General features: G+C 38.7%; 1 protein-coding gene across 1 annotated transcript; it reads left to right on the top strand.

Annotated features, from left to right (window-relative positions):
• Window positions 1-10,473: 10,473 nt before the first annotated feature.
• Window positions 10,474-16,915, top strand: LOC145485468 (uncharacterized). Its single transcript, XM_081464132.1, has 7 exons — window positions 10,474-10,561; window positions 10,738-10,824; window positions 11,713-12,159; window positions 12,571-12,741; window positions 13,624-13,755; window positions 15,859-15,990; window positions 16,664-16,915. Exons 1-7 carry the CDS (start codon window positions 10,474-10,476, stop codon window positions 16,786-16,788), a joined length of 1,182 nt encoding a protein of 393 aa, XP_081320258.1. The 3' UTR covers window positions 16,789-16,915.
• The last annotated feature ends 2,977 nt before the right edge of the window (window positions 16,916-19,892 follow it).

Below are 19,892 nucleotides of genomic sequence, written 5' to 3'. Positions count from 1 at the left end.
TAAATATTCTTTCAATAACAATGTTTCAATGAAGAGTATAATATTTGATTTGGGCTAATAAACCATGGAAATAAGAAAAGTTGAAAACTTTTGATTCACATGATATTTTTTTCTTTCTTTCTTTCTTTCTTTCTTTCTTTCTTTCTTTCTTTCTTTGTTTGTTTTTTGTTGTTGTTGTTGTTGTTTTGTTGTTTCGTTTTCTTTATTTTACTTTATTTTTTTTTGGAAGAAATTTAGATTGATCGATCAGGCCTCGTAAACCCCCTTTTTGTTCATGTGTATATTCGCTTTCTCAATTTTACCTATGTGATATTTATGCTGAAATGCGAACGCAAACAGTAAAAAATATTAATAACCGAACTCGTTTGCTATATTAGTTGGCGATTACATGTTATGAAATCGTTGAAACGCGTTGTATTACTTCAAAAAGTCATGGCAATGGCTGCTTCATTGTAATTCTTGGCGAGCTTTGTTTGTTTTCTTGGTTGGGGTGAATTATTCACAAACGCTGTCAGCGGGCAACCACTGGCAGTAACTTATACTAATGGGAAAACTTGCGTTCGATTGATTCTGAACGTGGGCAAACTAAGATCGTGATGTTCTAAGAGCTAATGAACGGGTTTTTTTTTTAACTCTTGAACATTTTCCTCTCTTTATATCCCATTTAGCATGTACCAATCTCTTTTGGCGGTGTCTTTGTTGTGAAAATACCCGGACCGCGAGGACAACAATTGGAGGGAGCAAACCATCTGTATTTGCCAAGGTGCGTTGGCGAGAGTTATCTTTGATGGCCTCAAATTTTTTGATGCTTTAGGATAACATTCGCGTAATTCATTCCATTAAGTGAACATTTTTCATTTGAAAGTCATCTACCTAATCGCAGTTTTTTGGCAAGACAAGAACTAGAAACGTTTTCTCGCCTCTAGCCTTAAAACGGTGATTGTCTTCATGAATTAATCGCCGATCATTTCAGTTTTTTTGTCTTTGCTGACAGTTCATATGCAAATCTAACAAGCTAGATAGCCACCTTCTATATTAATATGCACTCTCAAACAAGCTTACGTAAAATAAATTTAGAATTGTGACCACATAGTCTTCTGAAAAGCGCGTTAAACGATCGACCTGTGCGAGGGAGTATTTTAAATGCTTTCAAAGAAGAGCGATCTAATCGCCCGCGTTACCGACTGCTAGCTTAGCTGTTGAGCGTCTTAGAATACGTGCTGTATTTACATATTCAAAACTACAGCGAGAGGAAACCTGTGATGAAACAACGGTAGACGAGGCCCTGCAATTCAAAAAGAAGCGATCCGTGGCGTGGAACGAGTGGATCGCAATGGTCAATCGCGAGATCAATAGAGCGGTCCGCTTGTAGAGTCTACTTTCACGAAACGCGAACATAATAATTTACAGCTGGAAGCTATCACAGCAAGATTTCCTTCTTTTCAGACTGAGCAAATTTATCAATTTTGGGAGGAAAAGAGATCCATAGAAACACCGATTTTGTTTTACCCACGAAGGACTTTACCGCGTGTAAAAAATATCTTGGAAAGAAGGCCAAACGGAATATTTAAAGGTGAAGAATTTTATTGGTAAACAAGGAAACTGACCGCAGCTGAAACGATTCGAGAAAGAATCGCACAAGACAACGAACATTTGAGGATATTCCGAAAGGTAATGAATGAAAATGATTTTTTTTCTTTTCTTTCATATATGTTTCATTTTTCTTATCTCAAATTCATAAAAAAACCGCCGTCGGGTTAAGTGCATGTCTTCATTCGTTTTAGTGTAAGGAATTACGTAAATTTTTTTCTTTCATTTCGATTGCGCTCCATTTCCAAACACTTCCATCGCTGTTAATGGTCAGTGAAGTATTATTTAAAATATATCTCTCCAAAGAAAATTAATAACAAGCGAAACTTTCTTAAAAAGACGAACTTCCAGCCCATGTTTTTGCGTGACTTGCGTGGGTCTCAGCTTTTTCATGAGGCGTTTTCGTATTTCTCTTTTTTTCCTTCCTTTTGGAAGGTAGTGCGATTCTATTATTTACTTCTTTGTGTCAATATGAACGCTGCATGCATGAGGACAAGTAAATACTAAAACGTTTTCAGTTATCAATTACAGAGATATATATTGCTCTCTACTGTGCGTGATTTTGTTGTTTGAAAGAAAGAACCCCTTGAATCAATTGCTTTCTGTACTAATGTTTCAAAGCTAGCGACGAAATTAAATAGTTGGTTGTTATTCATTGGTAAGAAAAACTGTCTTTCCTTGAACTTCGTTTTCTGTTAAAAATTAAGGCTTTATTACTTTTTGTACGCTATCTCCTGACGTACAGAAATCCTTTTATTCAAATGAAACGAAGTCAAAGATCTTTGTACGACCATACTGATAACATCAAGTTTCGTACAAGTAAATGGGGTAATAAACTCGAGCATATTTTAATATTGTCATTGCTTTATAGATGGCACGCGCCGGTTTTAGCGGATCTCCTAGACCTTATAACTCCGGCAATAAAAAAAGTAACTTTTACCTAAAAACCCATGAAGAATATAAATAACGTGGAAAAAAATTAAATGTCAAAAAATTCAAGTGTACGTCTATGTTAACCGCTGACCAGTTATCTAAATCGAGTGAAACATGAAATGTTCGCAATTGATAAGCTTCAAATCTCTCCTTGCGAATTTAAGATACTAAGAAGCATAAGAAGATTGTCACCTTCTCGGTTTTGTCTTGATGAACTACAAAGTGTTAAGAACGAAAAACACAAGAAATATAACGCAATCAGCAGGGACATTTAATTTATATTTTGACCTAAGGACAAAAAATGTGGTTACCGTTTCTGAGTCGCCATTGTTGTTATTGTCGAGGTTGTTACTAACTTGTCGTCGTTGTCATCGTTGTTGTTGTTTTTCATCCTTGTTTTTGTAGGTTTGGTGACGTCGCCGTCATCGTCGTTGCTGTTATTTTCCCATCATCATCGTCATTGCCGTTGCCTTTGTTGCCTGGTCGTTATCGTTGTTGTTATAGAGCTTTAGATTGGACCACGAGTAGGAGATTAAGTACGAGTACGATTTTCGATTTCAAACCAGTGACGTTTCCAGAGTCCTAGTTCTTCATGATGGTTTTAGGTAGAGAGGGTAGCTCATGGGATGAAATGGGTATGTGATGTGATAATGCGAAGCCTGGAAACTAGAATTGAAAAATCGTTCTCGTACTCGATCTCCCACTCATACTCAAATCTAAAGTCCGTCATTTTCATTGCTGTTGTTTTTGTTGCCTCGTCGTTGTCGTTTTTGTTATTTTCTCGTCATCAACGTCATTGTCATTGTTGTTGTTTTTGTTGCCTCGTCGTTGTCGCTGTTGTTTTCTTTTCGTCATAATCGTCGTTGTTGTTGCTATTTTCTCGTCGTTGTCGTTGTCGTTGGCTCGTCGTTGTCGTTGTTATTTTCGTTTCGTCACCATCATCGTCGTTGTTAACTTTTTCGTCGTCGTCGTCGTTTTCGCCGATGTTGTTTTTTCTTCGACGTCGTCTTTGTTGCTTTTTTTGTCGTCGGATTGGTTGTTGCTGTAGTATGTGATTGAGTGTTCCTGCTCAACCAAGTAAAATCTTACTCAGCTATAAAAAGTAGCAACTATACGACGATGGACAAAAGATATTTTTACCGCAATTGCTACTAATCTCGCAATCTGATTGGCTAATTTGTTGTTATCGATAAGGGTCCAGACAACGCTGCTCGCGTCAATGTGTCACGCTCTTGGTCACGCTCTAAAAAAAAACCCATTTTTTTGACGTTGATATTGTGGTTCATTTTGACCACTGTGGTGACCCATATCGTTGTCGATAACAGTACAGACAACGCTAAAACGCATTCGATTTGTTAAATCGAATTTTGGCTCTGTCAAGCTCTCAAAATATCTTTTTTTAAATACTTCCATAAAATTAAATAAGTCGCCATACATTTCCATTTATGATGTTACAGAAGGATAATGCTGTCCTTACCGGTGCTTATCTTTACTCTTATCAACGGTTTGTTTGACATAATATTTTCATTGTAAGGAGAAGTTTATTCAACAACTTGGTCATAACAAGGCAGATTGAGGGGTTTTCGTTTCTTTGTGTTTTCAATCAACATGCATTACAGCATTTTTTTACAAAAGAATCAAATACTTAAATCAGCATTGTTGTAACACATCAATTCAAATACAAATTAAGATTGTTAAACAATAGCCTTGATTTACCAGGTGTTTTGATCAAATTGTCAAATTGTGAGAACGAAGCAGATGGGCGAGATGTTATCGGTACATTTGCGGATTTCAATAAAACGTTTTAATCGCACACGCGACGCCATCAAGATTTTAAAACCTTAATTGATGGCAAAAAGCTTTTTACATGTTTCACACCAGGCAGAAATGTGAAAGTCAATGAAAACCATTATGGCGAAACACTGCTTTGCTTTTCAGAGCAAATCCGGCGCGGAAATGTACGAATTTCGCGTTTCCTTTCATCAGATGCCCAGACTGTTCCTCGCCTGGAGAACCCAAACAGTTTTACAAGCATTTTTATCCCCCAATATGACGTTATCATCCATGTAAAGCGCGTAGTAGCAGTATTCCCGGGGACACTGGGTACCATGTCTAAAAATAACTTGGGATTGAGAAAGGCGGTTTCACTCTGAAAACGCATCAAGTGTTTTCCATCCACACTCCAGCAGAGGAAATTGAAAACCCCACAATCACTGGCCATTTTGGATTTGTGTTTGAGGAAAACTCGGCTAGGGAAATCACGTGATTATCGTGACGCCATCGTTTTCAAAAAGCTCCGTTTTCACCCTATTTTCCGTCCACAAGAAAACGAAAACCCGGCGTTTTCAGATTCCTCCGGTTTGAAGAGCGTTTACGAAACGCTCCGTTTACGCGACGGATTGGTGTGGACGGTAGGCTTAACTGTAGATATAAAGCTGCGTTTTGAAATCTCTCAAGCGTAGTGTGGACGGGGGGGTTATAAGAGGGAGGGGGGGTGGGGGCTAACTCTCGTATTTTCCATCCTCTCTTGTACCAACATAATCTTACTACACTGTTTCTATTTTATCTACAGAACGAAATTCAAAGGAAACTCCGACTCGATGTCTTCTCCATCAAAACAGAACTCTTGCACAATACCTGCAAAGAAATCAGCTCTGAAAGAAACTGTAGATCTCCTTCGCGTACAAGCCAAAATGCAGCGGATGAAAGTATCCAGATCAGCCGAGGAAATAATGAACTACTGTTTAGAAAATGCTCGGGACGATTGCCTTCTTCAAGGGATTCCTGCGGGCGGAAACCCGTACAAGGAAGGAAAAAATTGCCCGGTTATGTAACCTGTCAACTTAAATTATGTTGTAAAATCGTTGGTTTATTCCGAGCTATAATTCGTTATTTATTTCAATTTAATGTGCACGTGAACATTATATTCGGCCTAACTTTGAAATTCATCTAAAGAAGAATTTGAAACTGGCTTTCCTTTTAAGGAGAGATCTAAACGGGTTTTAGCTGATCATCGAGTTATAGTAACACGAGTGGAAGTTCGGAAGAAAAAGAAATGTTACGGAAACATGCGCAGATAGGCAAGTGTTTTTACAGATTTTTCGAGTTCTCCCAAACTTTCACGAATGTTTCAATAAGTCGATAGAAACACGAAGAAAATGTTTGGTATATCATTTAGAAAACAGCCAAAAGAAAATAAAAGAACAAAGTTACTAAGACAACTTTTCTGTGTTTCTATAAATTTGCAGAAATACGCTTTTTAACCAATCAAAGCGTGTGTTTTCTTTGTTCTATTTTCTAATTAAGGTGGCTGAACACAGTTTTTGATACCTGTGTTTCACTCACCTTTTTCTCTAAAACCCTTGATCTCTCGGACGCCCAAAATGGCAGCAAGCAAGTTAACAACATAAAAATTTGGTTTTTTCGATGGTGAAGCTGACGTATGTGCCGTTGCCATGACAACACGAACAAAAATAAACAGGCCTTTAAAATCGGTTTTACTTATTTGTAGAAAATCGAGTCATTACATTTTCTTTATAATTTGCATACACCAAGCTTGTAACGAATCTCACAAGTTAACACCATTTTGCTAATAATTTAACAGAGAGATCTTTTATTATCCCTTGTTGAAGGTTTACTGGAATATCTAGAGTTTCCTTTGTTAGAGTTCAGTTATTTTCAATAATCCAGTTACCTATTTCCTAAAGTATTTTTGTGCCAAATTTCGTGAAATTCTAATGGGTGGTTCTCGAGAAATAGGCGTATTTCCGAGAGTGCAATTTTCATTCAATCGCAATTTTTTGACTTACTACGCATGCGCTGCATTTAACTGGGTTCTTTCGGTAACAAAGAAAAAGCTGAGAATTGCTGAGTTCTTTGCATCTAAAGCCATCAATACACTGCATTCAGTTATAGAGAAAAATAGCACAGATACTGCGGGTGTTGAGCAAATAAAATGATCGCTCTATTGACGGCATGTTTGCTTTTTGAAATCCTTGTGCGCGCGCTGAATTGCATCAGCAAAAGCGCGCGCGAAAACTGTGTTCGGCCATCTTAATTGTAACCGTCTGCGGAGACCTGACGTTTTTTTTTTCTGACTGATGGCTGAGTTTTTCGATCTGAAAATTTACTCATAGCTTAGAAATAGCTGAAATGTCATGTCATAGCTGAGAAATCATCGAAACTTCTACTGATAACTGAAATTCCAGCAAATCCGTTCGGACCGTCCAGGATATATTTTCGAGGGATCGATGTTTTCATTTTGCAAGGTCGGTGGAACGATTATTGAAGATACGAGTTTAATTTTGTATGCCACAGACGTTTCATCCCCGTGTGGGACAGTATTTAGAATGTTCATTTCACATATGTAAACACCGCTTTCAGTTAGACATACCCATCAAAAATTTGAAGTGAAGAACGTGAAAATAAGTATAGAACCGACACGCGAGGGAATCAATCAATCAATCAACCAAAAAATATTTAAAAAAACTAAAGAAGCTACATCGATATATTGTAATGACGGGTGTAGTGCTTCGCTAAATATAGTAAAATTAATAATAAAATCATATGAATATCAAACGAAATCAAATGACTGGATTACGTGTTAGCGGTTGAAATAAACCTCTACAAGTAAGTCACTTTTATTACAAAGAGAGGATGAGAGATGAAAGGATTAATCTCCGATTTAACCCCTGGCGCACTGTTGACGTTTCTCCAAACATTTTCCTTGCACAATCGTCTTTTGAAAAGTTCCTGATTTATTGCGTACGTAATTTTTACAATCTTGGAAACATTTGTGACGCTTTTTGGGTATAGTTTGTTAAAATTAAGCAGAAAATAGTAAAACCACACGCTGAACATTCAGTAAATAAAGTCAAGAATCTGGGATATGATAGATGAATGATATATAAACAAGCTCGCAAAGAATTAGGTTTCTGCAGTTTTTCATTAGCGCGTTATTCGGAAAAGTGTTTCACCCAAATTTATAGAGCCTTGTATGGAGACGCCATATTTGTGCCCCTCGGAGAGGCACAAATATGGCGCGGAAACATCTGTCACTGAGTTTTGCTATTGGAACGAGATGTTATTCCTATAGAGCTCCGACACATTGAAATTACTACTTCCTCTAGTGCAAGAATTGTTCAGTTAGCAAAAACTAAAGCGATAACGCATCTTTTGACCCACACGACACCCTTCTCGGCCCGGTTATCTGGCCACCATTTAATATCACTCAACGTAAAAGCTCGGAAATTCAAACCTGCCCTATTACAAAACGAAGAACCCTGCCGAGCTAGAACGTTGTAAAACGTCTAGTTCCAAGATAATTTTTAATTTTATAATATGACTACGTCACAGGAAAACCAAGAATATAGGGAATTAACTCTCTTTGTGCTCTCTTGTTATACCTTATGTATAATTAGCGTTTATTCCGCCTGATTGCTATACGCAAGAGCTATAAACACAAGCGTATAGCTAAAGTAAAGCTCATCTCACAAAAAAGAACGTAAAGGCAGCGTAAACGTAAAGTTGCTTAAATGAGAAATTTACGACAGCGTTGCGCGAACTTAACAGGGCAGGAATGTTAGGTTTTCATGCTGTGCATAGCTTGGCGGTTTAAGCAATTTTTGAGCAATTTTTGCGCGAACGCACAAAGCTAGCAGCAAAGCCCACGAGGAACCGCCTACCTGGATTGCCGGCATTTTTTTATTGCCGCCCCCTGTTACATATTTTGGAGGGTATATTGTACTACCAAAAAGGTATCCTTTAAATTAGCAGTATGGGAGGATGACGTCGTATCACGTGGTAGTTACGTCATCATATCCAAACAGCCACCATCTTGGATCCAACATCAGTTGGATTCCTTGATTTTTCGAATACGTCCGGAACTGTAGAAAGCCACCAAAAATGAACTAAAAGTAATCAAATCGGTAGAAAATTTGCGAAAAAGTTTAACAATTTTTAACTGCGTGAACCACTCTCCCCTCTGCCGCGCCTGGTCTGGGTATTGGTAAAAAAGAGTAACAGAGACGAAAACAAAGACTATACTAATCAAAAAGGGGCGTGCAAAATTGTAATATAATTGTCATATTTCTCTTCGTCTAGAAACCGCTCCTCGTTCGCAGTTACTTGACTTATACTTAAGAATATAAATATTGTGTTAAAAAAAATTTAAATCCAGAAACTTTGCCATGTCGTGACGAAACGAAACCAACGTTGGTCGAGATTACCTAACGTTTGACCCAGATGGAAATCACCCATTGTTTTTAAAGTGGCTGCCTTTTAAGAAGACGATGAAAAATTAAACACTAGACCAGGTGACTTATTTTCAAGAGGCAGGTGCTTGGTTGTGCTATATATTGAGGTGAAGTAGAACTTATTGTTTTTTAAAAAAAAAAAAAAGCCAAATGCTTTTCTTGGTCTGCCTCAGGTAAGGCTTTTTTAGTATACTACATTTCAAGTGTCTGAAATATTGGTGAATTGTCAGCAGAGTTTTTCAGGTAGGTGAATTTAAGATTGCTATGTACTTAAGCTTGACTGTCAAAGAGTTATTAACACATGGTACATTCCTTTGTTTATATTTTTCGACAATACCGTAAGAGGCTTTCGAGTAATTTGTTTACTTAAAGGATTAAATACAAAGGAGCTGCTGCATCTAAATCATATAGCAGGAGGGAAAGGATCATATTTTATCGTCCGAAAAAAAAAACAAGGAACAACCTAAAAGAGACAACTAATTAAAAAGGATTTAACGGCCTCTTGTCTCACAAGAAGCGTGAAACTCCTTCTTTCATGTTCGCGGGCCTTTTTCGGTTGGTTCCAGTTAACTGGTTCGATCTTAACATCAGGAGATACTAAAGCTGACAGTATAGGGTGAACAAATGCAACACGCCGTAAAAAGTTTGGGTGTCACTTTATACAAAAACGCAATATTTGACCATGACAGACCACAATCTGACGAAACCACGGGGAGAGCATCAAGGGAACGTCCTGGGCGTTTTGCTGAATTGATGGGAAATACAGGGCTATTCAATCTTATTGTCTACAGGAGACCACTAACATATTATCCTAAACAAACAGACATGCCCATCATTCTGTTACAAGCTAAATGAAAAGCCTTTCAAACTTCACATATTTGATCTCTAACATGGATATAATAAACGTTCAACTGCTTTCATAGGCTTGAAGTATTGTTTCAATCAGTTTTGAATTTTTTCTTTTGGTTTCCAGCAAACGTCGTGAAAACAATGTCGAAGCTTAACATACTATGGCTTTCGCCCACCAATATAGGAATACAGATTAAGAAACGTACAGTTACGTACATGACAGGAAATTCTTTCTGCTCTCAGCAAAATTGTTCAACTAAAACCGATAGACAAGGAGCGAAAGCGAATACCACAACTGAAAAATTAAAGAGATGGCTTGAACATTTTATGTTCTGCCACTCTTTCGAATGACCGAGGTCGCAACTTTATTGAAGTCCGGCAAACAAGTGAATTCACGCTGCTTGAGAGAGCTTTCAATCAACAGGTGGTGTTCTTGAGAAATTAAAGCTAATCAACTCCCCAGAGATCCCCTCTTCACACAGGAGAGGCACCCGCAGATTGTTCGGTCGACCTGACAACAAAGTGCAAAACAGAAAAGTTACAATGAACCAGGGACTGCTGTATTAAGTGACTTTAGTCATTTATAGTATAGATTGTCGAAGTCTTTTAAATGTTCCAGCTGAAACCATACAAATCTCGAAAAAGGCAATAAAATATTGCCTCGTTAACTGAGTCTAATCAACAGGTATATTTACTTTTCTTCGGTACACTTAGAAGCTAGCCTTGCAATGCCAACTGAATTGATCAGGAGCAGAGCGTTGTAACATAAATTGACTAGAAAGTAGCAAAGCATTCCCTGGACATTGTTCAACTAACCAGAAACAAATATTGTTTTTATCAGTGCGTCATGGACGGGATCAGAGTCATCCACCATTGCCTTAACGCTCTTTTAGTACTGCTGTTTGGCTGTTGGATGGTTGAAACAAAGACTGTAGGTAAGATCACATTGTACAGGTCGTAAATTTTCACAAGGCATTTACATTCCTCCTATCGCAATCATTTTCAAATGATCTTCTCTGACTACAAAAACATCAAGCCGTGCCGTGTTTACATAAACCTGTTACAAACACTTTTCAGTGACCGACACTGTGTGTTAATCTGCATAATACAGGTCACTCGAGAAGCAATCATACCAGACAAGACGCAGCTGTGTATCAATACGGTGGGGTGCAGTTTCAGGAAGTTTCAACAAGTGTGGGTGAGTTAATGATATAAAAATTGCACAATTATTGAAAATAAACCACTAGCTTACCCTAACTAATTGCGCTTAATGTACATAACATCAGTAACTACATGTAAACCCTTTTGTTTCTTCAACCGTCTGCTTAAAAACCAATGGTTTGGTATTTTGCCAATATGGTTTATCATAACATCAGTTGGCTCAAATGATTTCTAAATATTATACATCAGGAAAACAAAGAATTATTTTCCAAAATGATTTGACCTTGTTTTAATTATTGTGCCCATCACGTTTTCTATCCACTTGAGGACACCAACGTGGGAACAATAACATGCTAACCCTCTCTAGACGCGTTCTGCAGACAGAGCCACTTTTTTTGTGTGTGGGTAGCCTGCAGTGCAGGCGTTATTTTGGAAAGGAACTCTCCATAAACTAGGCTTTCGATGGCGGTTTCTGGTCTCAGAACTTGCTCAAGCTAAACATTTAACGCCAACGTTCAATTCCAAATGAAAAGACTAAAAATTAGTCGCCGTCGTTCGTGTTTTCCAAAATACGCAGAACTTAGTCATTTCCCGTTTTTTTTTTTTTCTGCAAAGGACAGCGAATAAATTTACAAAGGTTTATACCACCCGTGCACAGCCATTGTTCCACTTATTATACCTTTTATTGGTGACGTTCTCGTTGGCTCTCTAATGACGTTCTAAGCGGCCGATGACGTCATACGAAATGCAAAAAGTAGATTCTGTCATTCCCTTTTGTTACCCCGTTATTATATGGCTTTTCTATTTCACCGTCTTTTTACTTACCTGTTTTCTTTTTCCCCATAGCGCCTTTAAGTTCAAGAGTTAGTTAATCTATGTTAGCTAATGTATGCATACTTGTGATATGTAACCCTCATTTTCACAGTGTATACATTATCAGGAAATGATAATCATGCACCTTGCGTGTTCCCGTTCATTTACGACGGAATGAAATTCACCGAATGCACGTCAAAGGGATGTAAACACAACAAGGTTTGGTGTGCAACGACCAGTAATTATGACAAAGATAAGAAATGGGGTCATTGCCAGACAGACAGTGATGTCACAGATTGCATGGATCGTCACAGCCGCTGCGGAGACTGGGCACGAGACGGAGAGTGTGTGGTAAACGCCCCTTATATGCGCAAAAAGTGCCCGCGATCTTGTGGTCTGTGTACTCACGGAGCAAACGGGCGAGGAGGTCCATGCAAATTTCCATTCTTCTACAAAAATAGATTTGTGTATGACTGTCTAAAATTCAATGGGAAGACTTGGTGTGCGACGACAACTAATTATAACAAGGACAAGAGATGGGGCTACTGTTTTCCCAAGTGTAAGTTTGAACTGTAGTTTTGTTTTGATCTCAAATTCAAGTGTCCAGGTCATCACAATGAAAGAACACACGTTCTTCAGTAAATGTAACTCGATGAGATTCTCTCAACCTATTTTTCTACAAACAAATAGTCATCACTACGTAACTAGCCAAGTTGACTATCGCTCGTAGAAAACGAAAGGGGAAGTCCAAAAACTAAATAAAAATTTACTTAATTTAATTTTTTTTTTCATTTTAAGCCAAACAATAAATTTTTTAAAATGTTCCCACGTCTATGTACGCACAATTCAACCCAGTATCCATCTTGTTTTACGTTTCCTTTTCCAGTCCATTCCAATTTCGCATTAGGTGGTTAGGGTAAACATACTACAGCATGTTATCTAGCTGACGTAACGTGCCATTTGTTCGCAGTATTTCGTAATATAAAGGCGGTTAACAGGAAATTTTTTCATTGGGGAGAATGTGATGATCAACACCAAGATTGCGTGACGTGGGCGAGTAAAGGATTGTGTGACGAAGAACCTGAAAAGATGCATTCTTGGTGTCCCTGGAGCTGTCATAAATGTGCGCCCGAGCTAATGGGTAAATACCTAAGGCCCCGCCCGCACTAAGCCGGAGGAATTTAAAAACGTAACAATCACCGCTGGTCATTTTGGGTTTGTATTTGAGGAAAACTCGGTCAAAGAAAACACGCGATTATCGCGACGCCATCTTTTCGAAACTAGCTCCGGTTTCAAAATGTTTCCGTCCACACGAAAATGCAAAGCCGGCATTTTCAAATTTCTTTGGTTTGAAGAGAGTTTTCAAAAACTCCGTTTTCGCGACGGATTAGTGTGGACTGTATGCCTAACCGTAAAAATAAAGCTGTGTTTTAAAATTTCTCCGGCGTAGGGTGGACGCTCCCCAACTATCGCACATTTACAGGAAGCAGCGAACCCTTCATTTCTGTAGATATTCCAGCAAAACAAAGCACTTCAGAAATGCGCAGAACGCGGAGAGAGCTTTTCAAGTCGCTAACAAACCAAAATCTCGTGTGCTTTATTTGCTGGCCTTATTACGCACGCTCACAATTGCTCTTTTTGCAGAACAACAGAAGGATTCGTTTCCTGATAATAGAGTGTTTTCAAATGACGTCACGGCAGCCATATTGGTATCCCAAAAAATAAAACGGCGGCCATGTTGGTGTACGTGTATGTAAACACTTTCTTTTGTTCCAATATATTTGCATGTATGGCTGCTGGCCACGGCTACGTGAGTGGGAACACTCTATAGAGAAAACCTTGTGCGTAATGGAATTCAATAATTAGCGGCACCCGCGAAATTAAAGTCAAAATCCCCAAATTGCTGGGAGTGTTTTCTTTCTCAGTTTTAATGGGACACGTGTTCAATAAATGCATTCTCAGCAGTGGAACAGTTTGTGCTCCTAACCACACGTAATCCTCGCGCGGGTTTCTCTTTTTCCAGTCACATACAAGGGGTGCAAAGATTTTACCTCATCCTGCAAGGTCTGGGCCGAAGCTGGAGACTGCCTGGATAAACCAGTTTTCATGTTTGCATTCTGTCGCTGGACTTGCAAGCACTGCGCTAAAACATCAAGTAAGCTACCGTGACGCAACGTACTTGTTTTGTTCATTTTTATCCAACTAACTGTATGAATGCGGGTGCAATAAAGAATTTACACTAAGAGTGATATTTGAAAATTCTCTCAAATTGAATGAGTCTTTAGGCGAGTATAATTTGAAAAATAATTAAACACCTCGAGCAGTGTAATCCTTAATTGCTCGAGCTTTCATACGATTGCGCATTTATCTGACTGAAAAATAACGAACGTATTTGCATTGCATAGTAGCCTGCGAACGCAAACGTATTTCCGGCTGTCGCTTGTCTCCGCCGAAAATAACGTTTGCGAACTCGAGCCAGGAAACGATTTCTGTGACGTAGGAATTTTAAGCCAATCACAGTTTAGCTCAAGTAGCCCCAGACCTACTGCGCGAGGTATTCGCTGCGAGGAACACTCGAGTTTCTTTCTATCATGGAATCTGATTGGCCAAAGAGAGACAAAAGTCATTACGTCACAGAAATCGTTTCCTGGCTCGGGTTCGCAGACGTTATTTTCGGCGGAGACAAGCGACAGCCGGAAATACGTCTGCGTTCGTAGGCTAATTGCATTGTAACCTAAATGGTAACAAAATTGGCCTAACCTTAACCAATCACAATGAAGTAATTTTGTCAGTCATGCAAATGAGCTCAGTAAATTCTTAAGGACTAGCCGAGTGAAAATAGTTTTTACAATAACTTAATTTACTTATTAGTATTAATTCAGCTGGTTTTCAAGAATTTCCGAATAGATTATAAGTTTTATGTAATATGTCGTTTACACTCGCATTCTGATGGGTTCTTATTTAAGGTCTATTGAAGGACAGGCCCATAGATGACGTCATGAACGCCCTTTTTGATTCTTTAATATACAAAAGAGTAGATTCCATGATGTCGTGCGTCCGTTCAGAAATAGGTCGCAGAAGATGTCAAAACGTGGTATGAACATCCATGACACGCTCGGCTATCGCCTCGTGGGCCACGTTTTGGGCGTCATCTGCGATCTATTACTGAACGGCAACATGGAATCTATTTGTAAAATAGAAAATCTGTGCTTGTTTTTTTAAGATTTAAGTTATTGCACGTAGGTTATTACACGTTGCGAGTTAGGAGTCATTTGGTTAACAGAAATTCAGCGGTGGCGTACCATTTGTTAGAAGGTGACCGTTGAGTACGTAATGTTAAGGGTTTTTTCCAAAATCAGCAAACCAACCGAACGAGATGAAATTTGCCATTCACAATTCGGTTAAGTTCGCCGATATCAAATTCCGTTGATTATGGATAAATTGAGCAATGGGTAAGCTCAAGGAATAGGCTCTTTACACGATCCGGTCACCTGGTACGGAATTAATTACGCTAGGACGCAAATTACACAGTGGGACTTCCAAAACAAAGGAACTCTCCTTCCGTTCCGAAAAGAAAAAGAAGTACAAGCAAAAACAAACTAAGAGAAAAACAGAAAAACAAGCGCACGAGAAAAAGAAAAACTATCTCTGTGTGGCTTTCGTATGCCTCGTTTGATCTTATCCAGCCGCTGGTAGTATAAACTGCGCACGCGTTGATAGGGTAATTTCTGATAGATATCGCGGGAACTTCCGGTTTCTTTAAATGTTATAGGAAATGTGGTTTTTGATCAAATCCAGCTTTTTTCGACAAGTTACGATGAAAGCTAACATTGGAAACATCTATGCATTTCTTTTGTAAAATCATCCTTTTTCAGAAAATTACGAATTTTTCAATACTTCGAAACTCTCTCAAAATCTGATCTTTTAGAAATGAAACAAAATCTATGCATAGCATAACAAAGATTAAAGTTAAAAAATTAAATCAAGGGAAAAACATCGATAAAGTAATATGCTTGGGAGCCTTTACATTTTTTCAGAATGAGTCACATGACCATGGGACTGGCCTGATGACGTCATCACTGATGTTACTGATCATAAAAAAGTTAAAAGACATGAAATAACTCTGAAATAGCCAAAAATGACAAGGTTATATGAGAATAAATTTTCCCTTGCAAAGGCTTAAAAAGATCAGTTAATGGGCCCTCAAAATTAAATAAAAATCATTTACGAGAACTTGCCTTTGATAATCTTTCCACAGTTCCCACGACAGGGCGTGATAGAATGCCACAGGAATGCCAAACCTGGGTTAAAGATGGCGACTGCTTTCTTCACCAAGAGTTTATGTTACAGAATTGTAGAGAGTCTTGTTTGGCCGGTGGATATGTGAAAGGTAAGTGCACATTCAAACAAAATATATGAAAGGGTCAATATTATCCGCTTTAACGGACAAACTGAGACATGATTAGTTTTCCACAATACGGCCCCTCCCTCTCCTCCCTTGCAATTTGTTTTGGAGAAAAAAAATTGGATTCGTTGGTTTTCGGACAAGACAACATTAAGAATGGACTGGGGAGGGGCTTTCTTTGATTTGGTTTGACTGACATCGTTGTATTTCGCGCATTTAATGAAACTGTCTCAACAGTTTCGTCCAGAGTTGTATACGTCAAATTATATGGCTAGCTAGGGAGGAATAAACCTAATCCTGCGCTGTAATTGACTACCCGAGCGGGCAAGATGGCGTTATCTTACCCGCTCGGGACAACCTGCTGTGTCCCACAAGAATACTTTTCCCGAAAGCCATATAATAAATCCTTTATTGACCAAGCTTGTTCGGTCAAGATGGCTGGATATTGGTCTTTTTTTTTGGCGAGTTTCAGGACCTTAAATCCGTCTTGGTCCATAAACACGTAAAACACGATTTTGGCCATTATTCAGCCATCTTGACCTCACCCTTGGTCAATAACTCATATTTATTTTAACAGGTATAGAGGAGCTTCCAGACCTGGCTGTTACTCAAGGCATAGCAACCTTGATTCATGCAATATAACTTGTATTTTTTGCAGGTAGAATGTGTTTGGACCGCGTAGCAGATTGCCATGATTTGGCCAGAGAAGGGTACTGCAGAGAACCAACAAGCCGACATATCATGAAAAAATACTGCAAATACAGCTGCAAATGGTGTAGATAAATGTTTTCCTAGATGGCTGGATACCGTTAGAACGCAGATATGAAGCGCCAAAAGGAAGTCCGGTTCATCTGTTTTCGTGATCGTCATCTTAAGAGAGGCTAATTTTGTAGAAAGTTAATTCTAGGAATACGCCAAGCCTTTAGGATCTTTTGTTGTTTTGACGCGCAAGATATTACCAAGCCAAGTCTTAGTCTCTATTCTCGCGATCACATGTACATATTTATAAACATCAGATTATTTAGGGAATTTAGCTTCCCTTAGCTTCCAGTGAGTACGAGAGGGTCAGACTTTGAGACTTTCAATGACGGGTGCAATTTATCGTTCCAGAAACTTATCAGTAACCCTCTTTAGAACCGGCTTTACTATCTTTTGTGGGACTGAAAGAGGACAGAAGGTTATCTTCGTCTGTACCTCCAAAGTACGTCTCATGGTTTCTTAGCTTGGTTCAAATGTTGTTGTTTACAGTGGCCAAAGCGCTTAGCTATACCTAGCTTGTTCACAGGCATGCCACTTAAACTGAAAGAAACAAATATATCAACTAAACATTGAATGGGTTTTAAACTCCCAGCTGGCGGGAGGCAGACCAGTTGTCTATTTACAAGCATGACCGAGGAGATGAACTAACGTCTACCGAGAAACAACTCCAGCTTAGTGGTCAGAACGGGACAGGAGCCCGCGAACTCCTCCAGATTTCAAGTGCGGCGCCATCGGTCACGCTGTCTCCACTATCTGATTTGGTTGACATCATATCTCTGCAAAATGAGATGGTTAGGTCGATTAAGATTCATTCTATAAAATCCAAAAATATATATGAAAATAAAATAAATTTACTGCATAAAATCATATCTAAAATCATTATTAAACCAAAAGTTGAAGCAGAAAAGAAAAGCATGTCAATGTATGATTATAATTATGATTACCATGATTACCATGAAAACGGCAAGTTCAAATCAGCATAAGTTTGAAACACCAAAAAATGTTGCTATCGATATCAAGAAAGGTCACAAGCCATTTTCGTACTGGTTAAATACGGCGAATACGTTTTACGTTGTACACTATAACCCCCTACCCCCCACCCCCTACCCCTTCTCTCCCGGGCTCCTCAACCCTATCAGTTCCAGGCAGCTAGAATACGGTTTATTAATCCTGGTACGTTGCAGGTTTATGCACGTGTATAGAAATTCGACCCCAATAAAATCTTTTTGATTTGACTTTTAAAACGCCTTTTGGTGGTCGAGGCCTGATCCAGTCGTAGACCATCATATTTTCAGTCTACTTGAATTGTCTGAAATGTAAGTGTTGAAAAAGATCGTTTCAGCCATGACACAACCTAAGTAGTTATCTAATTAAACTAAGAAAATGGAACGGTTTTCAATTGAGTGTCGAAAGTAATCAGGCAATTACTTTGGTTTTGGTTTTGGTTTTGGTTTTGGTTTTGGTTTTACTTTGGTTTGAGATTGGCAAGTAATTGGTGCTAAAAGGTAAGTATTTGGCTTGATTTGGTTTTACGACGCTCAATTGAAAACCGCTCTAAGTTTTCATTACCAGTTAAGAAGAAGGTCAAGAAGGCATCATGTAAAAATATAATAGTAACAAGACATGGTCATAAATTTCGTTTAAAAAAATGCTGCAAGTGAAATTAAGAGATAGCTTTACGATGTGAGAACGTAAGAAAATTAGCAGAGACTAATCCAAAGACTAATCATAGGCCCCATTGCGTTTAAGTGGTGCATTTGTAAGACTGTGATGAAAAATTCAACACGCGACCAGGTGACTTAGTTGGTCAAGCAGGTAATGAAATACGAGACACAGTGAAGTGAGAGGCCATTGAACTACTGTTTGTTTGCTTTTTTGTTGTTTACTTTCCACGATCATCCCGAGGTACCATAACGTCCAGTATCGTACTTTTAATTGTGAGAAACTGGCGAATTCTATGGGAAGTGTATAGATCATTGACTAAAGGTACGTATGAAAGATTACTACTACCAATTCTTTGTCAAATAGTTTTTCATGCGTGAATTTCTTTGCATACGTGTTTCGCCAGAGGCTTTAAAGTAATTTTTGTGTTTTAGATACCACTGAAATATTGGTGACAGAATCGAAACTGATACTTCTAAACATAGCAGTTTCAAAGGAGACGGAATATGCGCTTTTCACATCATCACATTTCATTTCATTTACCTCTCGAAACCAAGTGCAAGTAAAACGACAAGAAAATCAGGTCAACCGGCTTCTTGTCTCAGAAGTACCCACGTGAGACCCTTTCAGGTTCATCAATTCATTTTGTGGTTCATTTGTTAGTTCTACGATTATAAGTGAGCCGCTGTTTCATTAAGTCCATAGAATGCATAGGGTAACTTGATGTAAATGTCTGCCAAAGCCATCATTGGCCAAAGCCATCACCTTTTTCGCGCGACGTACACTGCGCCAAAAAGCTATTTCCTGCATTCTAGTCCCGAATATGAAATCTTGATACCATAGAATCCTCGAGTATTCAGGCACACGTCACATGTGATGTACGTCTGGGGTATGTAAGAGTATTCAAGCATGGACACAGCAAGTATTCAAGTCAAATGCGAACTCTAGAACCTTAGAGTATCTAGCCTAGGCGCACGCAATAGTGATGTACGACTGGCGTATTCAGGACTATTTAAGTATGTAACAGTGACGTATTCAAGTGGAATTCGGAAAAACAGGCAGGATTCTAAAAGGATGTTGCAGGTGTATTTTCAGTCCGGCGTTCTTGAATACCTCAAAAACAATTTGCTATACGCGACGTGCGCCGATCGAATTCGACCGAATATTCAGTTTTTGCGCAGTGATCAAGGCAGCCATGTTGGTGTTCCCAAACAAAGAAAATTCCCTCCATTGGAAAATGAGTTCGTTTCTCTTAACGAAACGATTAGTTATCGTATGGGAACTCCAGTATGGCCGCAAATCGAAAGAAAACGCTTAAAAGATGGAATTCATCTAGTGATGAAATTATACAGCTTGACTGGAAAGAATGGATAGATTTTTTTTTCTTTTTTAAATCAACTTATAACCAAATTGTTAGTCAAAATTGACTAACTAGAAGTGAAAGTGGTACTGAAAAGAATAGCGCA

Source organism: Orbicella franksi, chromosome 4 (assembly GCF_964199315.1).
Source record: "Orbicella franksi chromosome 4, jaOrbFran1.1, whole genome shotgun sequence".
Taxonomy (NCBI): Eukaryota; Metazoa; Cnidaria; class Anthozoa; order Scleractinia; family Merulinidae; genus Orbicella; species Orbicella franksi.
The sequence above is the reverse complement of the archived record's forward strand: the minus strand, read 5'-3'. Positions and strand labels throughout refer to the sequence as shown.